Source organism: Callithrix jacchus, chromosome 4 (assembly GCF_049354715.1).
Source record: "Callithrix jacchus isolate 240 chromosome 4, calJac240_pri, whole genome shotgun sequence".
NCBI lineage: Eukaryota > Metazoa > Chordata > Mammalia > Primates > Cebidae > Callithrix > Callithrix jacchus.
This window is the reverse complement of record NC_133505.1, coordinates 130,951,399-130,973,952: the sequence shown is the minus strand read 5'-3', so window position 1 is coordinate 130,973,952 and position 22,554 is coordinate 130,951,399. Positions and strand designations below refer to the sequence as shown.

At 37.3% G+C, this 22,554-nt stretch overlaps 1 protein-coding gene across 15 annotated transcripts in view; it reads right to left on the bottom strand.

The window, feature by feature from the left end:
- NKAIN2 (sodium/potassium transporting ATPase interacting 2) overlaps positions 1–22,554 on the bottom strand; it is a 1,060,472-nt gene that overhangs the window by 455,593 nt on the left and 582,325 nt on the right. The window contains exon 5 of one of the 15 annotated variants that reach the window (XM_054254411.2): positions 4,844–20,886. The exons of the other annotated variants lie outside the window; for them this stretch is intronic. Coding sequence (XP_054110386.1) covers positions 20,719–20,886 — 168 coding nt within the window. The 3' untranslated portion in view covers positions 4,844–20,718. Of the gene's footprint in view, positions 1–4,843; positions 20,887–22,554 lie in introns of those variants that run through there. 15 annotated transcript variants of the gene reach the window in all.

Sequence of the window (22,554 nt, the reverse complement as noted above, 5' to 3'; positions counted from 1 at the left end):
TTTGGATGGTGAACCATAGTTTGCAGACTCTTGATGTAGAATAGCAGGAATGCTTATATATTGCTTGTAGGAGTATAACATTAGTATTAAAAAATTTGGGGAAAATTATCATTACCTTCTAAATTAGGGCTACCCATACCTTCCCAGCAATGTCATTCTAAGATTCTATACTCCTCAGAAATGTGCACTGAGAGACAGGTACATAATTTATTCGTACTCTTTTTGGTAATAATAAATAGCAGCACTGTCTCATATATACGGACAGGAAAAGGAATACATATTTTGTAATACCTTTAAAAATGTAAGATTTTACAGCAACAAAAAATAACAGACCAATGCGTTATCTCAAACAAGCATGACATTTGAAAGAAGCCAGACATAAAAAAGTATTCCATTTACATAAGTTTTTAAATGAAAATTTTAGCAGAACTCTAACATTTAGCAATGATTCCTTAGTTTATGTAAAAATAGTAATAAAAAAAGTGACCATAAAAATCAGGATATTAGGGTACTGATTAGGAGAGGGAGCATGGAGGGGCCCTGGGATGCCACCTGTATTTCATTTCTTGACCTGCACAGTGTTGATGCAAGAATTTGCTTAGTTTCGTGAACATTTCACACTTCTGTTTAACTGCTATACTATATGTTAAAGTGAAAATAATTCAAACCTTTTACAGGAATTGAAGAATCTTCTTTAAGAGAAAAAGAAAGAAATAGGAATATTGTTATAATGGAAACTTGGTATATAACAGACACCCAAATTAGGAAGTTTTCTCTCCTACCAGGATATTGAGTACTACCGCTGAGGCCAAATTCACAGCATGCCAAGTATTTCTCTTTTGTCAAGCCAAGTAACAGAACCTTACAAATTTAAAAAAAATAGAGACAATCCAGTTCCTTTTCCCAATTTTTCCACTCTTACTGTGCATTTTGCTCAATACTTGGAAGAGTCACTGGTTCTATGAAAAACATGGTTTCCTGCCAGTGAGCACTGAAGTGCTGACACTTACCTCTCTCAGTGGTTTTCAACTTTGGCCGCGTATTAAAATCAACTGGCAACTTAAGATAAAAGAAAAAATCCATAGTCTAAATCTAGCTCAGACTAATTAAATTAGGTTCTCTTGGGGTGTGGCCCAGGCATTTTTAAAGCTCCCCAGGAGATTCTAATGTGCAGCAGATTTGCGAACCACTGACCTGTCTGATGACACCCTCAGAAGTATGCATAAAGTCATGAATGTTCGACTTGCCTCAAATTTTTATGTCAGTGCAGTCAATTAGGAAGAAAAATATAGTTTATCTCACATAGTCTTTAATTCACTTTTATCCAATAGGAGGAAGCATTCGTCTTCCTAAAGCTCATGTAAAAAAACTTTATTTTTCTGTTTTCTGGTCATCATTCATTCATAGAAATAGTAAATACATAAATGAATTCACTGATCATCACCATCAATTTTTTATTACTGTGGCTGTTTGTCTTCCCAGTGATCCCCTGTCCACCAGCATTTTCCAGGAAGTATTTATAAAGTGGAAATCATTAATGGTACCTAATACTTCGCCAAAGCAGCTGTTCTTCCCTTAATTCTGCCCTCTACTTCACTAAGGAATCTATGTCTGTTGGTTGCACTTAAGCAGACAGATATTATGTGAGACACAACTTGCCAAAATTTGCAGTGTGTTTCTGGAATGCTCTGCTTGCCTGACTCACCTTGACCCAACTCAGACTCTTATGGTACAACCTAAATGTCTGTCATCTCTAAGCCACAGGAAAGTTTTCACTTATTGGAAACTTGAATTTTGTGAAAAGATTCTATGAATGGAGGAGGTTTCTCTGTAAACCCTACAAACCCTTATTTCTTGATGCACCCTGTAGATGTGGTGGGGCCTCATAACCATAGAGAAAGATAATGTAGTAAAGAAGATCCCAAAATCCAAATAATTGACCCTCAATTATTAGAAATTCCAAAACTGGTAGGTGAACCCAACATATCCCAAAGTAGAGATCTGCCAAGTCTCACAAGTATCATAGACTTGAAAATAAGTACAACCTAAAATAAAAACACATTTAAAAAATAAAGTCCAGTCCAGGCATGGTGCCTATAATCCCAGCACTTTGGGAGGCCAAGGCAGGTGGATCACTTGAGGTCAGAAATTCAAGACCAGCCTGGCCAACATGGTGAAACCCTGTCTCTACCAACAATACAAAAATTAGCCAGGTGTGGGAGTATGTGCTTGTAATCCCAGCAACTCAGGTGACTGAGGAAGGACAATCGCTTGAACCCGGGAGGCAGAGGTTGCAATAAGCCACGATCACACTACTCCACTCCAGTCTGGACAACAGAGTGAGACTCTGTCTCTAAATAAATAAATAAAATCAAGGCAAAAGAAATAGGTGCTGTTGACATTTTTAAGAAATTTGAAACAGGATGGAGATAATTTTCAAATGTCTTCCCCTCTGGAGTATATACTCAATCTCAAACTTAAAAAGCTCATTGCATTTGTTTTTCTACTGTTTTTCATACTTAATTTCTGATTAATCAAATTGTAGGCTTGATTAAGTCTTTTTCATTCCATCCATTACCAATTGTAACATGCTACTCACCTCAGGTTCATAACATCTCTCTTAAAATGGCACAATTTAGGCCAGGCATGGTGGCTCACGCCTGTAATCCCAGCACTTTGGAAGGCCAAGGCGGGTGGATCACGATGTGGAGAGATCAAGACCATCCTGGCTAACACAGTGAAACCCCGTCTCTACTAAAAATACAAAAAATTAGCCGGGCGTGGTGGCACATGCCTGTAGACTCAGCTACTCGGGAAGCTGAGGCAGGAGAATCACTTGAACCCAGGAGGTGGAGGTTAGAGTGAGCCAAGGTGGTGCCATTGCACTCCAGCCTGAGCAACAGAGCTAGACTTCGTTTCAAAACAACAACAAAAAACAAAACAAATCCAATCCATAAAAACTGCACAATTTTAAATTGCCTTTATAAGCCATTCTTCATACCACTTGTAGTTTTAATCATCATGATATACTGAACATGTTCAAAACTTTTTCAGGCCTTCTCAAACCCAAGAGTGAACTATAAACATATAAACAGAAGTGAGTATGAGTCTACAATTTGGACATCCATAGATTAATTCTAGCCTATTTTCCATCATACCTTTCATTCTCACCTCTGCAAAACCTCTGTTCCATCAACTTGTCTGATTTCTTCAACCTACCTTATGGGTTCCACTTTTGCGCCTTCAGTCAAATGGAATGCTGCCATCATCTCAGCCCACTTAAATTCTACCTGTGAGGTGGTATTTTGACAAAAAACAAATGGAGACCCCCTATTCATCAGAATCACCTGGGATTTGAGATTCTGTAGTTTGAGCTCAGGTATCTTCATTTTAAGTAAATTCCCCAGGAATTTTTAAGCACAATAAATTCTGAGAACCTGGCTTCAGGTTCACTTAGGCTTTTCTTCTTTCAATGAAGCTTTATTTTTATTTAAAAATAAAACAAATAAAGAGCGTTAAAATTCCCACTTGCCACTTAAAAACAGTTTGACTTTCACAATTCATTAACCTTTCTGAGCCAGGGCTTCCAGTTTGAAAGGGAGATAATAACACCTGACTGACTACCTGACATGCTTGTTATATGGACAAGGAAAAACTTTCCAGGAGAAAACAATCTGAAATGTATACAACTTAAAAATGTTTTTTAATTCTTCTTTCCCACATTTTAACACCCAGCCTAGAATTGCATAACATATTTGTTGAAATTGTTGGGTTGAAAATCCGGCTTAATGCAAACCTAGTTACAATAAAAAAACTCTCCGTGACATAGTATCTCAATCAGTAAAACAGGGACAATAATGTATCCATTATTAAATAAGATAAAACACTTAGCCCAATGGTAGGTACACAGTAAGTGTTCACAACTGTTAGCTACTATTTGGAGTAATTCTATCATTGTTGTTCTTACACATAATTAGTATCGGTAAGCCGTGAACACTGTTTGAATTGAATTCTACCATAAACCGTTCTAGAAAAAAGTAAATAATTATCATAAATTACTAAAAATTATAATTATATTTATTTATATTACAATGCAATTTATACGAACTCTAAGTTAAGTGCCTTGAGCAAAATTTCAAAGCAGGAACACTACACAATGAATCTTAAAACCATCATTACAATTTTCTTTATTCTGTGTATTCAGAGTTATATTTAGGGATATATTAAATAATTATATCAGAGACATGAATAAAAATCAAAGGCCCATATTTATTTTACCAAATCTATGGAAGTATCAAACAGTACTGTTACTAGCACAGCTAACTATTCCTTTTCCAGATAAAAAACTAAAATCCTTCTATAACACATTTTCATATTTTTACTGCAACTTACAAAAATCATAAAGTTCTAACGTTCTGATGACAATTAATACTTCTGCATAAGACAGACTAAATAATGCCTGTATTAAGGTTAAAAATAAATGTAAACAAATAGAATTCACCTTTTAAATGTAACTTTTCCATGATTGTAGGAGATCCCACTCTCTTTGATGTAACAGAAGCGAGTTTTTTTTGTTATCTTTGATGCCTCATACACGTCCCACACACAATTCTAATTCAACAAAATCTATAATAGTTATTTCTTCCTTTCCATCTCTACACAATCTCAATGATCTCTGGCCTGAATTGCTGAAACATACTCTCTACCAGCAACTCTGATTCTAGCTAGACCTTCTTCCCTTTAAGTAAGGCAGAATAACATGACTGAAATCACATTTCTGATTCACTGTGTTTCATTAAAACTATTCCGTTTACATCTCTCTACTAACCAGCCAATGCCCTTCATCAAATATAGGTAACAGGCTTTCCAAGCTTCATTACATCTTTTTTTCTTTTCTTTTTCTTTTTTTGCTATCAAATAGCAGGTCTTATTCATTCTTTCTATTTTTTTGGCATCCATTTTATTGTATCATTTCCTTGCTCATTCCCAGCCACTCTCTTTGCTTGAAAAAAATATTCTTCATATCTCAGATATCTTGGTATTATCGTTCCTCCTTTCATATTCTATTCTAATAGTAACAATTTATTATAAAATTATTAAATCTTATTAAATCTTATGATGCCCATGGCCTATCTTACCATGTATTGGGAGATAAACATTGTTTCATTTTGAGTGGTATTTTTAACCTCATCTGTTTAATAAGATAAAGTTCTAGAGAACAAATCAGTGGTGCCTTCTCCCTGGACTGAGGGCAACTGGAGAGATATATATGTAAATGCAAAGTACCATGGAAGTTATACTAGATTATAAGCTCCTGAAGGCAGAGGTTTTGTAGATTTTGTTCACTGATGTAGCCCCAGAGCCTAGAGTCTTAGCTCACAGTAGCCACTCAATAAGCATTTGTTGAACACAGCTAAAGAACAAATGAGCAAATATATCGTCACAAGACTAAATGATACTTATTACTCAAAGACTCTGTATAGGACATATGACAATCTTTTCAACATAGAATTATACTATATCTATTTTCCTATGATGCAATTTCAGCAACTATTTATTCAAATACTTTCACATTGGACATATCCATTGCCATTCTATTTATGACAGTAATCAAAGGAATAATCAATTGAGAAAAAAATCACTGATGTTACTTTACCTCAGAGTGAAATGGAGATAATGCTCTGAAGGGTTTAAGAGAGGAATTTAATATTACATTCCTGTAAGTCACATGCTACGGTTCAGTTGTGACCGAGCTGTTTACCTTTCCAAGTCAGCTGGTATCAGAGACATCAATGAGTATTCCAATTTTCTTAACCACTTCTTCTCTCTCTTTGGGAAAATTACAATGCAACATTATGTGTTTACCACTGAATGACATGAATTTATGGGTTTTCATGTTGTAACAAAAGGAAGAATACACTATTTGGTAAATAAAACAGGAAGAACTTTCAGAAAGAAAGATAAAAATGCAAAATACAAAACATGACAGATGGAAGAATTTCACATAAGATTTCCGCCTTGAATCAATTATGACTTGGATTGAGTTTGGATGTTCATTCTGTGGGAACAGGACAGTGTTGTGAAGCCTATTGAGAACATCAGGAAAAAGGGAGCACCTTCAAATTTTAAGTATTAAAAATCTTCCTTAGAAGATTTCTTTCAATTACTTTGTACTTATTTTACTGTTTAATATTGCCTATTTTTAATTACATTCAGAAGAGGTATTATAAATCACCTTCGATGTTAACTCACTTACAGGTCTTATTCAGGCTCTCGGGAAGGAGGATTGAGAGACCTGACTGATGATGTTTAGGAAGTCCAAGCCGATAGCATCATTCTTTTTCCTGATGCCTTCAATGCAAGGCCAAGAAAAGCTTTTCTAAGCAGTGAAGTACAATCTTTAAAGGGTATGATGGTTAACCTTATATGTTAGTTTGACTGGGCCTGGAGATGTTCAGACATTTGGTCAAACACTATTCCGGGTGTTTCTGGATGAGATTAGCATTTAAATTCATAGACTGAGTAAAGCATATTTTGCTGTCTTATTGGGTGGGCTTCAGCTAAGCAATTGCAAACCTGAATAGAACAAAAAGGCTGAGTATGAGGGAATTCCTTCTGAACACTGAGCTGGGACATTGTTTTTTTCTGGCATTTGGGCCTGGGCTGAAACACTGGCTCTTCTTGGTCTGGAACCTACAGAGTGCAGATCTTGGGGCTTCCCTCATCTATAATTACATGAGTAAATTCCTTATACTGTCTGTCTGTCATCTGTCTGTTATCAGTCTGCATCTGTCAATCGATTGATCAATCTATCTCATATTGATTCTGTTTCTCTGGAAAATCCTAATACAAGAGCCATGCATTATTAGGAAGTTATGTTTTACTTTTTTCTTTTTGATCCTATAGTATTAGGCTGTTAGAAGAAACCAAGGAAAAGACTGAAGACATTGAGATAGAAAGTATGCTTATAAAACTCCCTTAACAGAATTATAGAACTATAAAAGCTAGAGATAACATAACCCAGCCATTTTATAGATGATCTCATGGAGCCTGATGTTTTTCATATGATTTTCCCAAAGTCATCTGTACAGAGTAATAAATCATTAAAATATAAATAAAATAAAGAGGAAATCTATGAGGTAAATAAATATATGGCCTTAAAATATTAGACAATGTAAGTGTCATACACAGAACATTATGTCCAGATCTCTGTAGACACTGTTAGTGCTTAGGCCCTGAGTATGCTAGGTAACTTCATTAGACTTTAAACTCAATAAGCCTGGAATTCAATTCTTTCTTTGCTGCCTAGAAACTGTGTAACTTTAATCAACTGACTTTACCTCTTTTGATCTTCATTTCCTTACTTGTAAAAGGTAAGGAAATGGTATCTATTTTTGAGGTGTGTAGTAAGAATTGAAAGAAACAGTTCACAAAATTCTGAGTGGCATGTAATGGGCACACACATAAAACATGGTTCCTTTTGTTGTCATACAAGTATATTTATACAGTCATTATGTATGTATGACTAACACTAGGTTCCAGGGTGGAACGGACAGTAGCTGCTTGCTGGGTGTCTGGAGTGGGGGCTGAGGTTTGGAGACTTGACTCCTTACCATCGGTACCAGTACCTAGCATTTTATTATGATTCATCCTTTTAATTCCTTATTAGTAGTAGAATGCTTTCTAACCACCTCTCTGTATTCCATATTTCAGAAATGCTCTATTATTTTTGTCTTACTTATATAAATGAATCTACAACTTTAGAGAGAAAAGGGGTTTGTCCATATTATAAAACTAGCAAACAGTATAGCCAGCATTAGAAACCAGGTCTTCTGATTCCAATTCTTTCCACTATCCACAGTCTTGTCAATGCACACATATCACTTAAGAGACGTTACATGAGAATTTTCCAAAAAGAAATAAAATGCATTCTGTAAGTGACATGAAGAATTATTCTCATCAGTTTTTAGCTGTATCTCATGTATTGAACCATTGTGTAACAATGCTAATAAATATCTTTGTCATGTTTTACAGTTAAAAGTTAATTTCACACACTTTAACTTAAATGTTTTTTTCTTACTCACATGAAAGACTCAGAGTAAACCTTGAGTTCCTTACTTTACCCCAAAGATTTTCCACTAAGCCACAGCTGTCTCCAACTACAACTTCTTGGTTTTACTTATATAACAACAATCTGACAAGAAACATGGTCAAAAAGAAAGGGATAAAAAGAAAGGGATACAGATCAAACTGTATATATGTATGTATTTATTTTAAAGGCAGAGTCTCACTCTGTCATCCAGGCTGTGCACCAGGGGTGCAATCACTGCTTACAGCAGCCTCGAACTCCTGGGCTCAAGTGTTTCTCCTCCCTCAGTCTCCTGAGTAGCTCAGCCTCCCAAATAGTAAACTTTCATGAGAATGAGAAAATAAGAAAAGACTAGGAGCATATTGTCCTAAGTAGGTGATTGATCATAGACCAGAGACCTTATTTTGCATGAGTAAAACCTCCAGCCTATTACTGAATTATTTATAAAATTTATATTTCTGGCATTTCAGTCAAATGCAGCAACTTTTAAATTGTTCTACCTCCAAAATCAATAGAAGGAAGAATTGTATTTTCTTTCTATCATAAATATACTTCTTCTGTACAACTGGAACAAAGCTATAAAATAACCAACTGAAGTGAGCCTGCTTCGATAGCTTTTTCAGCGGCAACTGCTGCAGTCAGACATAGCCCTAAACTTTTTTTCAGCTCAGGGCAAATACGTGTGTGTGTGTGTGTGTGTGTGTGTGTGTGTGTGTGTGTATATGTGTGTATACATACATGTGTATGCATATACACCCACATATATATGTATGTGTGTGTGTATATATATATATATATATATATATATACTCACTATGACCTCTGCTAGAAAAGTCCTCATCTGATATTTCTAGAATGAATCTCTGCTTCGCTTATGATTTAAAAAACTTACGGGTTATTTCTAACCAATTTACTGTTCAATGCCTGTAGCTAAGAAGTAGCGGAGGAAATGAAAAACATCACAAAAGACACTTGTTTGTTAATTCAGCAAATATCTATTGAGTATTTAATATGTCCATAGCATGATATTAGGTCCCTGAACACTATAGCAAACCAATGAAATAGGGGCCTTACAAAGCTTACAGTTTGTGTGAACTTCCATTTGAAGAATTCGGGTCTGGGCACGGTGGCTCAAGCCTGTAATCCCAGCACTTTGGGAGGCCGAGATGAGTGGAAGTCAAGAGATCGAGACCATCCTGGTCAACATGGTGAAACCCCGTCTCTACTAAAATACAAAAAATTAGCTGGGCATGGTGGCGTGTGCCTGTAATCCCAGCTACTCAGGAGGCTGAGGCAGGAGAATTGCCTGAACCCAGGAGGCAGAGGTTGCGGTGAGCCGAGATCGCGCCATTGCACTCCAGCCTGGGTAACAAGAGCGAAACTCCATCTCAAAAAAAAAAAAAAAAAAAAAAAAAAAGAATTCGGCTGCGCTGGTTAAGATCTAATTATTTAAAAAGCAATGAAAAATAAAAAGATACCAGATAAATTTTCCATTTTTAAGAGCACTTTTCATTCAGAAAATAATATATAATAGTGATACTAGAAAATGAATCAAAAATATCATTTATGGAATAGATAACTTCCCTTGAGTTCTGCCTATATAAAGAAGCGGAGATATTCAATGCACGTGTTATATCACATGAACTCATTGTTTGGCATCAAGGAACAAAACAAATTACTCTTTACCTGGAGATTCCAATTTCATACAAACAACCAGAAGTGCTGAGTTGCTCAGCAGAGATTAGTAACCAATAGAAGCCATGAAGTCCACACTCTGACTTACGTAGTGGGAAGGATAACAGGGTGTGGGACAGAGAAGTTGGAGAGTTCCTAAGATCACAAGAAGTTCAAGTTTTGAGCACCACCAAGAGTAATTTATAAATAGACTCAGTCTTTTCACATTTTTTCCTGGTCTTTGAACATCCTATGGGAATAGTGAGTTGAAACTGAGAACTCTGAATCTTAGAAGACAACTTGAAAAATTATATTTAACCTTAGACTCTGTTGTCACTGGGGGATTTTTACTTGATGGAGAATACTCTCTGTGTGTTCTGACTCTTTAGGATTTTAAGAGGCAAGGAAGCAGAAGTGATTTCAGAATGGATTTACAGGCTATTGCTCTGTAGAGGTATATGTTCCCAACTGTTAAAGGGCTCCTCATTCACTGAACAAATATTTATTGAGTAGCTACTCTGTGTCAGGCTCTGGTGAACAAGACAGGCAAAGCCCTGGACTTGAAGAGGTCATATCATGCCAAATTGCCATCGACAGATTAAGAAAACAAAAAGCCAAGAGGACAGCGTGATTACAGAAACCTGCTAATCCCCTTTGCCCACACATATAAACATCACTTCAGCAGCTGACAGGTAAGTTTGTGACAAGAATAATTTTTACCACATCTTCCTTCATTGTAGACTTGTACTGACTTGGAGCTTTACCTGATACTGTTCAGTAAGAATTCATGCTTGGATTCTTTTATCCTGGATAGCAAGGCTTTAACCATTCAATGTGTATTTGCTAATCACCCACACCTATGCACAGGTTATGGAAATATAGTTATTCATCTTGTGGAAACCAGGGCAAGAAAGTAAAAATTTCTTTCAAAGATATTGTCTTACTTACAATGAATTTTCCCATCAAAAATGCCCAAAATAGCACCAGAAATTCAGACTTTTAACATATTTTTAGATGCTTCTTTTTTCCCTCTCTCTTTCCTAGTTCCTCATGGAACTTACAGTGGCCTTGGGCTATATCCCCTGGCATTGTGGAGTCTACAGGAATAGATGCAGGACCAGCCTTGCCCCTTCCTTACTCTGCAGACAGAAATTCTAGATTTGTGGTTCTGGTGCTTTCTTCCACTCTCACAGTTTCATAAATATCACTCCTTCCACCAGTTCACAGATGGGTGCTGAGGTAGACAAAGAAACCAATCATTATTTTCTGGGCAAGGTAAGAAGAGAAAACCTCTTAGGTAGATCTCATATGTTCATCTTCCTTGCAAATCGCTGGACTTTTCCTAATCTATTCTGTAGTCAATATTTCTTTGAACTCTGTTCACATCTCTAACATTTAGACTGATATAGAAAATAGGAACCAGGCTTTTTTTCTGTATTAGAAATCTTCATCTGCAGATGGTATTTCTTCCTTTGGAAAAGATAGATGCCAAATAGTGTTCAGACAGCATATTAAACAATAAAAGCCAGATTTCTACGGGTTAACACCATTAACACAGAATAATGTTCTGATTTAGTAAACCTGTCTTCAGACCTGATCTCGAGCTTGTTTGCATCAGCCTGCCTAGAGTATTAAAATACCTCCAGAATTGTCAGTAAACAGCCATGTCCCAAGCTCCCTGAGTACTGCTGTACCTCAAGTGAGAAACATTTGTTAAAATCCCCTGCTTCGGTCTTAGGTGGAAATATACTAACGAAAAGTAAATCCTCACCCACCCACCTCTGAGTTGTTGATAGAGCTTGAGAGGTTTGCTAGGAAAGAACTAGAGACAAAACATTTTGCACTGGATGCAAAGATGAAAGAACACTCTACTTTTTCAGAATTGGGATACCTATTAACTCTACTGTATCTTGTCAGGCTGACTCTGCTAACATAACCTAAGCCTTCAAATATCTTCAGGGTAAAAGACGGGGATTCACACATATCTTGTTAATGGCCCAGGAATATCCATTTCCATGTCCTCTTCAGGAAGCAATATCTACCTAAGAGTTTTCTACTCTGGAGTCAAAAACGAGGCCATTGATAGGGAATGGAAATAGGTGCATTGTTCAGCAATGAGTGTCATGTCTTTTTTTCCTTTTCCAACATGCCAATACATTATCTTTCATTATCGTTTTTACAGTCACAGATTCAACACACACACACACACACACACTCACACACACACATGTGTACACAGAGATGAGAAAGAGAGAAAGAGGGTAAAGATGTACCAGTTTTGACCTTTTGGAATAAAAATCATTTTGTATCTTATCTTACTCTGTTCCTTTCTTTCCTTCCTTCTTTCCTTTCTTTCTCTCACTCTTTCTCCTTTCTCTTTCCTTCCTTCCTTCCTTTTCTTTTTCTTTTTTTTTTCTCTCTTTCCTTCTTTCTTTCTTTTTTTAACAGAGTCTTGCTCTGTTGCCCAGGCTGGAGTGCAGTGGTGCAATCTCAGCTCACTGCAACATCTACCCCCTGGGTTCAAGCAATTCTCCTGCCTTAGCTTCCCACGTAGATGGGACTACAGGCACCTGCCACCATGCCTGGCTAATTTTTTATTTTTTGTATTTTTAGTAGAGAGGGAGTTTCACTATATTGGCAAGGCTGGTCTTGAACTCCTGACCTTGTGATCTGTCTGTCTCAGCCTCCTAAAGTGCTGGAATTACAACCCTTTCTTAACACTGACTTGTGAGGTGGTCTATTTCCTCAGGGAATTATTAGGTTCCAAGAAATTAGCCAACGAATCCTTGTTAACATTGCAGTGTCCCTCCATGGAGATAACACATTTGCATTTGAATTAATTTATTCAGTAATATTTAGTAAACACTCATCAAGTACCCAAGATTATGCTTAACACAGGATAAAACAAATGATATCAAATATAAACCCAACCCAGCAGGGCATTATGAAATAACAGGAGCATTACTGAGGCTGAGTTTTTACATTGCAGGTAGGAGGAGGTATTTAATAGGAAGAAAGGAAGCCCTCTGGGGACAGGAAGCATGGAAAAAGTAGTGGGAAGCTGGGTGAGAAAAATTTATTTACCATCAATTCTCAAGTCTCATTCCAATAATGTTGTATAAATTCACTGCAAACACTGAATAGCTTTTCTTATTCTGATTTGTATAGATTAAGCCATTGATCCATAGATTTGGTTGGTAGCACTCTGGATTTGAAAAAAATCCAATTTTTCAAACACAAAAGCTCTCTACAAACATTAGGCTGGAATTTTGTTACTCATATACTTTCCTTATCATGTGATTCATTTTGTCATTTCAAGCTTCACCTAATGCTGTTGTTGGCTGGACATAAAATGATAGCTAAGAGGATGACAGTAATCAGCCAGGTACTGGCATACTATTTCTTTGCCTTTGAGTCTGATGCTTTGTTTATATGACTAGGAGCAGAAGCTAAACTTTCTGAAGTGGTTCAGTTTGTGCATTCAGTTTCATGCAATGGGGCAGCAAGGAGGTCCTTTCACGTACTTTACAAGAAGTATAGTGATAGGAAAAAAAAAAAACACCTTTATTTAGGTCCAAACTTTTCACAGAATAGAAGACTAAAGACACATGATCTCACTGCTTATCATTTCTCTATTATAAAATTCAAGTTTAAAAAGATATAAATGTATGTATATGTATACACATCTGTGTACACTTATATATTTTATACAAAGGGGTTTCAAAAAGTTCACAGAAATATATATTTTCAAAACACTATGCATGTATTTCAAAGTTTTTGAACCAAAATAAACTCATATTAACTTAGGACATGTATATAAAGGATCTACTTTGAGGCACTAAGAAGGATAAGAAATTAGTTTGAAAAGAGTCCTAATCAGAGCAACATGAATTCTGCTAAAACTGAAGCAAGAACAAACATCTAATGTATGGTAAGGCATGGGTGGAAGAATGGTAAAATCACTGATGTGTTACAAAAAGTGCATGAGGACAATGCCCCCCCAAAATCAACAGTTTACAAATGAATAACTTGTTTTGAGAAGGGATGAGACAACATTGAAGATGAAGCCTGCAGCGGCAGATCATCCACATAGATTTGTGAGAAGAGAATTTATCTTGTCCGTGCCCTAATTGAAGAGGATTGGCAATTAACAACACAAACAAAAGCCAACACTACAGATATCTCAATTGACTCAGCTTACACAATTCTGACTGAAAAATTAAAGCTGAGCCAATTTTCCATTCAGTGAATGCCAAAACTGTTGTGCCAGATCAGCTGCAGACAAGAGCAGAGCTTTTAATGGAAATTATAAACAAGTTGAATAAAGATCCTGAAGAATTTCTTCAAACATTTGTAGCAAGAGATGAACCATGGCTTTAGCAGTGTGATGCTGGAGACAAAGCACAATCAGAGCAATGGCTACCAAGAAGAAGAAGTGACCTAGTCAAAGCAACAGTGAACCAGTCAAGAGCCAATGTCATGGTAACAGTTTTATGGGATGCTCAAGCATTTTGTTTTTTGACCCTCTAGAAAGCTAATGAATGAAACACCAGCTTATTATTAGAGTGTTTTGAGAAAGTTAGCCAAAGTTTGATTAGAAAAACATCCAGGAAGGCTCTGCCAGAGAGTCCTTCTCTACCTCAACAGGTGCTCATTTCTTTCATCAAAAAAGGCCAATTGTTGTAAGATTTTCAATGGGAAATAATTAGGCATCCATCTTCCAGTCCTGATTTTGCTCCATCTGACTTCTTTCTGTGTTCTAATCTTGAAAAATCTTTAAAGGACACCCATTTTCCTTCAGTTAATAATGTAAAAAAGACTGCATTGACATGGTTAAATTCCCAGGAACCCCAGTTCTTTAGAAATGGATATATGGCTGATATCTTTGCTTACAAAAGTGTCTTAAAGTTGATGGAGATTATGTTGAGAAGTCTATATTTTTTATTTTTTATCTTTTAATTCTTTTTCATGAACTTTTTAAGTGGCTACATATATATGAGTATGTACATGTATCAGTGGAAATTTTTAGCAAGAACACCATAAATGTGTAGCATAAATATGAGAAACAGCAATTGAGAGGGGGTCTTGATCTTGGCTATTCAGGAGAATCCCCTACAGATAAGGTGAACACATGATTCATTATCTAAACACAGACTTATTTTTGGAATGAATTACAGTGGAACAGCAAGTGAATTCCAAGACTGAACTGGGCAAACAAGGATTTATGATCATTGTACACATAGATATCTAAAAATCCTGTAATCCCAGCACTTTGGGAGGCCGAGGCAGGTGGATCACGAGGTCAACAGATCGAGACCATCCTGGTCAACATGGTGAAACCCCGTCTCTACTAAAAATACAAAAAAGTTAGCTGGGCACGGTGGCGCATGCCTGTAATCCCAGCTACTCAGGAGGCTGAGGCAGGAGAATTGCCTGAACCCAGGAGGTGGGGGTTGTGGTGAGCTGAGATCGTGCCATTGCACTCCAGCCTGGGTAACAAGAGCGAACCTCCGTCTCAAAAAAAAAAAAAAAAAAAAAATCGAAAGTCCCAGTTTTAATACACTGATCCAGTGAGTTGGGCCCAGACACTGGTGATCTTATGTTTAAAAAGATCTAGAGGTGGTTAGTAATCATGCATTGCCAAAGTGAAGATTGGCTGCATTAGTAGAGAGCTAAAGATTCTGAAGTAATTCAGTTTGTGGGAACATTAGAGGGAAGAAGCCTCCCAACAGGTCAATAAGCAGTCTCAAGGAATTTTGAGGATGAGAGGGCTGCCGGTGGCTTGGAGACTCCTGTTTCTTCTTCCACAGCTTCTCAAAGCCTCTCATCCATCTCCCTGACATGCCCAGTCTTGCTGATGGCATTGCCCTCCAGTTGGCCTTTAAATGTCCAACAGAACTTTTTATACCTCATAGCTAGCAAAAAAGAAAATATATTCAGGTGTTGAGCCTTTTCATTTTGTGACACATGACTTAACTTGGCAAGACTTTTGGCACCATGATGTTATTTTCTGCAGCTATTTTCTCATTTGGAATCTATTCTTGCAATTTCAGGGATATTATTTTAAATGGTCAGCAAAAGTGAAATTAATGAGTCTTGGTCATTCAGTAACATCAATGGCTTACAGTTAGAAAGCAAGTTAAAAGAAATTGACTGCATTAGTTTAAAAAGTGAGTAAAAGAGCTGTGCACAGGGGCTCAAATCTTTAATCCCAGCACTTTGGGAGGCTGAGGCAGGTGAATCATTTGAGCCAAGGTGTTTGAGAGCACCCTGGGCAACATGGCAAAACCCTATCTCTATAAAAAATGCAAAAATTAGCTGGGTGTGTTTGCACATGTCTGTGGTCCCTGCTACCCAGGAAGCTGAAGTGAGGAGGGATTGCTTGGGCCCAGGAAACTGAGGCTATGGTGAACCATTATCATGCCACTGCACTCCAGCCTGGGTGACAGAGGAAGACCTTGTCTCAAAAAGAAAAACAGAAAAGTGTGCAAAAGAGTCAAACTATTGTAAGCAATTGTGTATCACAAGCAAATATAAGCCCTATGTATAAGCCCTTATTCATCTCAATAATTTTTGTGATTAATAGGGACAATCCATTGTGCCTTGATAAAGCAGATGATCTAATTATTAAGTGACATCAAATTATCAATACAGTCTCAAAAATAGTCCTGCATCACCCCACATATTCTTGGTAAAGATGATCTACAGTAATCCTGTACAATATTTCAATGTGTCTTTGATCCTGCTTGAATACTTCTCAACTCCTTACTCATGTCACCTTTTTTAGATTGCTGCCATATTCTATAAATATATTCATTAACTCAGACAACATATTGACTGCCCATGGTATACTAGGTGATAAGAACAATAGTGAACAAGGTTACCATGTTCACTGTTCTCATGAATCTTATTTTCCAGGTCTGGAGAGACAGGTAATTAACTTACACAAACAAAATAATTTCAGAGAGTGATAAGTACTATAAAGACAACTCAACTTTTCGGGATAGAAGTATTTCCATTATGTTCCTAGAGAATGGCTAATATCAAGAATTAATGTTTATTGAATACTTACACTATATGAGCCCATAGCTAAGACTGTTACTCCTCTGACATCAATTCATGTTTATATTAACCCTCTAATGTGAGTATAATTAATATTCTTATTTTCCTAAAGGAGAGACTGAGAGTCAGAGAAATAGAGAAATGTAAGATCATTTGGGAAGAGCCAAGATTTAAAGCTAAACTAGCTGATGGTCCATTTTCCTAACAAGTCCATGTATGAAAGACAGAGCAATGAAAACAAAATAACAGAGATAAATACATGATAGGTGCTAGCACAGATGGGGAGAGAGAACTTTTCCTTGAGATTGGCATTGAAGCCGAGTGTGTGGGTAAATGGAGTTTATCCAAGGGCAGTAAGAATGAAGGGCACTCTGGCAGGTTGAGAGGACAGCAAGTGTGTGGCTGTAAGAGCATGCCCACCAGATCCAATCCAGTGTGACAGGAGTGTAGGCTCGAGGAGCTGTGGGAGGTATGGGAAGAAAGAGATAGTTAGGCAGAGGTCAATTGTGGCAGGCCTTGTATACCATGCTACATGTTTGATTATTCTGTAGTTAACAGGAAACCACTGAAGTGTTTCAGGCAGGTAAGTGACCTTATACAACTTGCCCTTTTAGAAAGATCACCCTGTTGCCAGTGTCAAAAATGGAATGGAGAGAGTCAAACTGCTGGGAAGATGGTTTGGAAAAGTTTATATGTGGATCAGCAAGAGTTAATAATTGATGTCAGCCAGCAACTGTGAGGATGGATACTATTTATAGCAAAGACACTAGGGTGGTAAAATTAACATGGCTTGTTAAAGGAAATGGTGCTTGGGGGAGAAATTCTAGTGGATTCCGCTGTTTCTGGTTTTAGAAACTGGGTGAATGGTGAGACTATTGGCGAAACAACAAAACTAAAGTGAAGCAGTACAGACAAATTGCTAACTGCTATGCTTTAGTTTCCTCATTTGAAAAGTGAGGAGGAAAATAGTATTTACCTCCTTGACTGTGGTAAGGACCAGTAACTCGTCAAACATATAAGCTACTTTGGATGGTTTCAGGCACATGCCAGAAAACTAACAGATAATCATGATGCCATAAGTAACAGATGGAATTTTGTTTTTCCTTCTCTTTTTCTCACAATAGTTAAGGGCATCAAACATTTGTGATTAAATCTTCACAAATAAACTGAACTTGGCAATATGAATTTAAACGAATCTGAAAAGTGTAACAGAAAATAAATGTCAGTCCTTGCCTTAGCAAAGTGCATTATACAGCATGTTTTGTTCCCTTTAATAGATATTAGGGTACTGTTTTCTTCTGTTTACTTTGCATGTGGAATATAGTTGAGGATAGAGAAATCACACAGCTCCACCAAATTTCCTTGCTTTTATATTGTCTGCCATTAGCTATGACAATCTGGCAGAGAATTAGATGGCATGAACTACCCCAAAATTGTGTAACTTGAGCAGACTGGAAAAGACCTATCATGGACTATCTTCAAGATCAATCTTGCAATCCAGAGCACATTATACAGAACTCTACTGGAATGGGACTGAGCTCATCAGAGTTTTAACTCGCATTTGCTTTAGGTGGCTAGGTGCCTGACTGTTGCTGATTTCAGTTATGATGCATATAAAGAGAAAAGTTGGAAAATGAATAAAATATAGACTGCTCATAAATTAATTTTTCCTTTTTTTCTCCTCTCAGAGAGTATACGTGCATCAAGGATATAAACATTATAAACTGTATTTTCCTCTTCCTACTCAGTAGTCTTTTAAATAATATATTGATTGGATATAGGATTATAGTAAAACATCCATCTTACATGTTTTATAAAACATGTGAGACGTTTTTGAAGACAAAAACTTGCATAATTGCATTATTTCAATAATAAATTTGACAAAGAGAGAAAAAGAAATACTGTTCCTAAAAACCCTCTGAAGTCCAATATACCTCTAAAACCAAACACACCATTTTGTTTGCATTGTTTACTACTGTAAATAGCGATCAATTTGTTTGACAGAAAACAAAGAGAAGATATTATTTTCATTGCCTTAGAGTTAGGCATGAAGCAGAAAATGTGTGCTTTCATACTAAAGCAATGAGATGCTTAGAATCAAATAATACAAACGTTAATATACACAAATGTTCATGTTTTGCTTAAAAGTAACATTTACAAATTGTGTTTCCTGATCAGTGTTAGGAGAAATTAAATTATTTTGTTATTAAAGAATATAAGAAACTTTCATTTTAAAAAGTTCTCAAAACCTTTTCTATTTGGCTAATGTTTATTATTCATCCACCCCGTACAGTCTCTCCTTAACTGCAGAAGTGAAGATATTCGAGCCTGCAACTGAGTGCTACAGAGAAGTTCAATTAAATGTATTGCTCACTTTTAGGTGTTGGAAAGCTATCCCAGGGGTTTGCATTAGTCAGGATATACTTAAGTTCTGTAACACATAGACCTCAAAATACAAAGTGCCCTAAACTCAATGGAGTTTATTTCTCTTCCATTGGTTCCTAATAAGCAAATGGCTTTCTTCCAAATAAATGGTTCTCAACATTTTGTTTTATCTCAAGACCAGTTTACACTCTTAAATATTACTGAGAACTGTAAAAGTTTTGATTTACTTCTGTGCTAGCTATGAATATTTATAGATATAAAAATTAAAACAAAATATTTACTAATCCCTTTAAAAGCAGTAATAAATCTGATATGTTAACATAAGTCATGCATTTTGATTAGAGAAAACCACATATTTTCAAACAAAAATTTTAGTGAGAAGAGTGACATTGCTTTACATCTTTATAGACCTCTTTATGTCTAGCTTAATAGAAGACAGTCGGATTTCATATCTGCTTTTTCACTTAATCTTTTGTCATATCTTGCTTTAGTTCTAATATATAGATATTTGCACCCAGTCTTACAGTGAAATATACTAAACAAAGGGAAGAACAATTTCATAATCCTTTCAGACATTTGTGAATGTTTCAAATAATAGTAGACAGTCTTCTTTAAAGTTACACTTTGATACAAATGGTAGTTATTTAAAGGTTCCTTGCAATGTGGAATCTGGGCCATATCAATGAACTTTTCATAGTGTTTTACATTAAAATCCACTGGTGTATTTTGCACTTTGAATCTTTTACCCTCAGATGATTTCTATGTCACATGTTGGTCATTTGGAAATATTGGTTTGCTGAGTTACACAGATCTCCCAAATGTTACCTTATTTCATTATATAATATCAAAAAGTCAGATCTGCTAATATCTCTGATTTTCTTAGTGTCATTATGCAAATACTTTTCACTTCACAGACCCTCCAGAGGGTTTCAGGGATCCCCAAGAGTTTCCAGGTGAGACTTAATTGCACCGCTGCTCCATACAATGATCCAGAGATCTTGGTTTCTTCCAGCCCTGGCTTCCCTATCCTCTCTAAGACCTCATCAGGTTGTCTACATCCAGCGAGTTGAAGGAGACAGACCCTGGATGGCACACTTGATTCTTAAAAGTCAGTTTCCCAGAAATGACACACATTATGTCTGCTAGAATTCCATTAGTGAGAACTATTTATATGGGCACATTTCAACGTGAAAGAGTGGGATAGGAAATGTAGTTCCCAGGAAACATTGTCTTGCTGCTAAAATGCTCTAACACTGTACTGTATTTACACTGAACTGCAAGGGAGATTCTTTCAACCTCAGCAGCTTACAATAGGATAGTTACTTCTTAAGAGAATCTCAAACCTGGATGAACAAAGAGAAGGTAGGCCCTCACAAATGAGATTCAGTCATGATACTGCTGCATTGCTGAAGAGCTGGGACACAGTGTAGATACAGAAGCTGCCCCTTGCTTCTGTTGATCCTTGTACTAACCATTCAACAATGGAGCAGATTCTTCATGAAATTTTATTAGAAGAGTGATAATTGTATATAGTAAAAATACATAAAAGCAGTTTCAAAGGATACATAAATGAAAAGTAAAAGTCTCCCTCCCTTCCAGTGTCTGATCCACTCTTCTTCCTCTTGGTACATTTGGTTTAAATTCTGGCATTTTCTTCCAGAACTTTTGTTTATTTTCTGAAAACACAAAAAGTCAAACTGACAGGGAAATTACTCAGGTAAGGGACAATGGAACTGCACAAGATAATGGGGCTATAATAATATTTCACAACAGTAAGCCAAGTGCCTTTCAAAATGTCTTTCCTGATGTGCAAATGTCATCCTAGTTCTACAACTGAACTCTTGATGGATTTTCAAAATGACATCAGACATACTTCCTTCTGTAGAGGTGTTTTTTAATTATAGAAATGATGATCAAATACAGTACTGGCTCTGCAGTCACGTAAGCTTCCATACTTCTAGGCCTTTTCCAAGCCTCTGTCCTACCTCTTTCCTCCATAGAATTGCTGTGCCATTATTTTTACTGCATATAAAACCTGTATCATGGCTCATTCAGAAAAAACGAAAGTACTTGAGCTATTGGAAACTAAATCCATAAAGCAGAGAATTCATTACATAAATGATGAAAGAATAGAGAAGCTGAACTAGGGATATTGAGGTAAACCAGAGATTAGTAGCCGTGGAAAGCTTCCTTCCCTGTAGCCTGTGCTCCATCAGAGTGACTTGGCTGCAGATGGGTTGATAAGAAGCTTCATACTTTCTGCTGACTGGCCAGGAAGGGCCTCATGAGCCCTCTCACCTCATGAGGAGGGCCTCTGTTCCCTGCAGCTGTGCCCCTGGCTAAAAAGGCTCATCACAGGCTCTGCCTCCCTCCTTTCCCCTCACCTCCCTCCCTCTGTCCCTTCCCTCCCCTTCCTTCCTCCATTTTCCTCCCCTCCCCTCCCCTTCTCTCCCCTCACCTCTTTTTCTCCCCTCCCCTCCCCTCCCCTCCTCTCCCCTCCCCTCCCTTCCTCTCCCCTCCTCTCCTCTTTTCTTTCTTTTCTTTTGACACAAGGTCTCACTCTGCTGTCCAGGCTGGAGTGTGGTAGCATAGTCTTGGTTCACTGCAACCTTGAACTCTGGGGCCTGGGCAATCCTCCCACAGCAGCCTCAAAAGCAGTTAGTACCAGAGGTGTGTACCACTATGTCCAGCTATTTTTAGAAAACATTTTGTAGAGCTGGGGTGTCCCTAGGTTTCCCAGGCTAGACTCCAACTCCTGGATTCAAGTGATCCTCCAGTCTTAGCCTCCCAAAGTACTGGGATGAGTGTGAGCTACTGCTCTCAATCCCCATTCTTAAACTGAACAGAATTTCAAAACCCCTATCCCTGTAGCACTGCCATAGAAATTGCAGCTGACTAAACATCCTCTTCCCCACCATCGAGGAGGGTGCCAATGCTGGTAGAGGAAGCATAATGACAAAATAAAAAATGATTAACCTGAAGGGCCTATCCAGTGTGGTTGAGTACTGCAGGAACATTCTCTGGGTGGCCTTTACTGACCCAATTGTCCCCACTTTCTCACTTGTAATTCTTAAGAATAACTGTGGAATATATTAGGAATGTAACATCGTGAGATAAGCAGAAACTGGCCTGTGCTGGTACAGCAAAGACTCTGCTCCAGTCACTCATAGGAACGGGATTTCCTTCCATGCTTTACCCCAGTGTATCCTGTTGCCCATGGGATATAAAACCCAGGGCAAGCTGCTTTCCAGGATGCCTCAGTGGTGGTACAAGTGGGACAAGCACAGATGAGACTCTTCATCCTGGGCAACTTTTCTGAGCCTTGGGAGGTGACACATCATGAA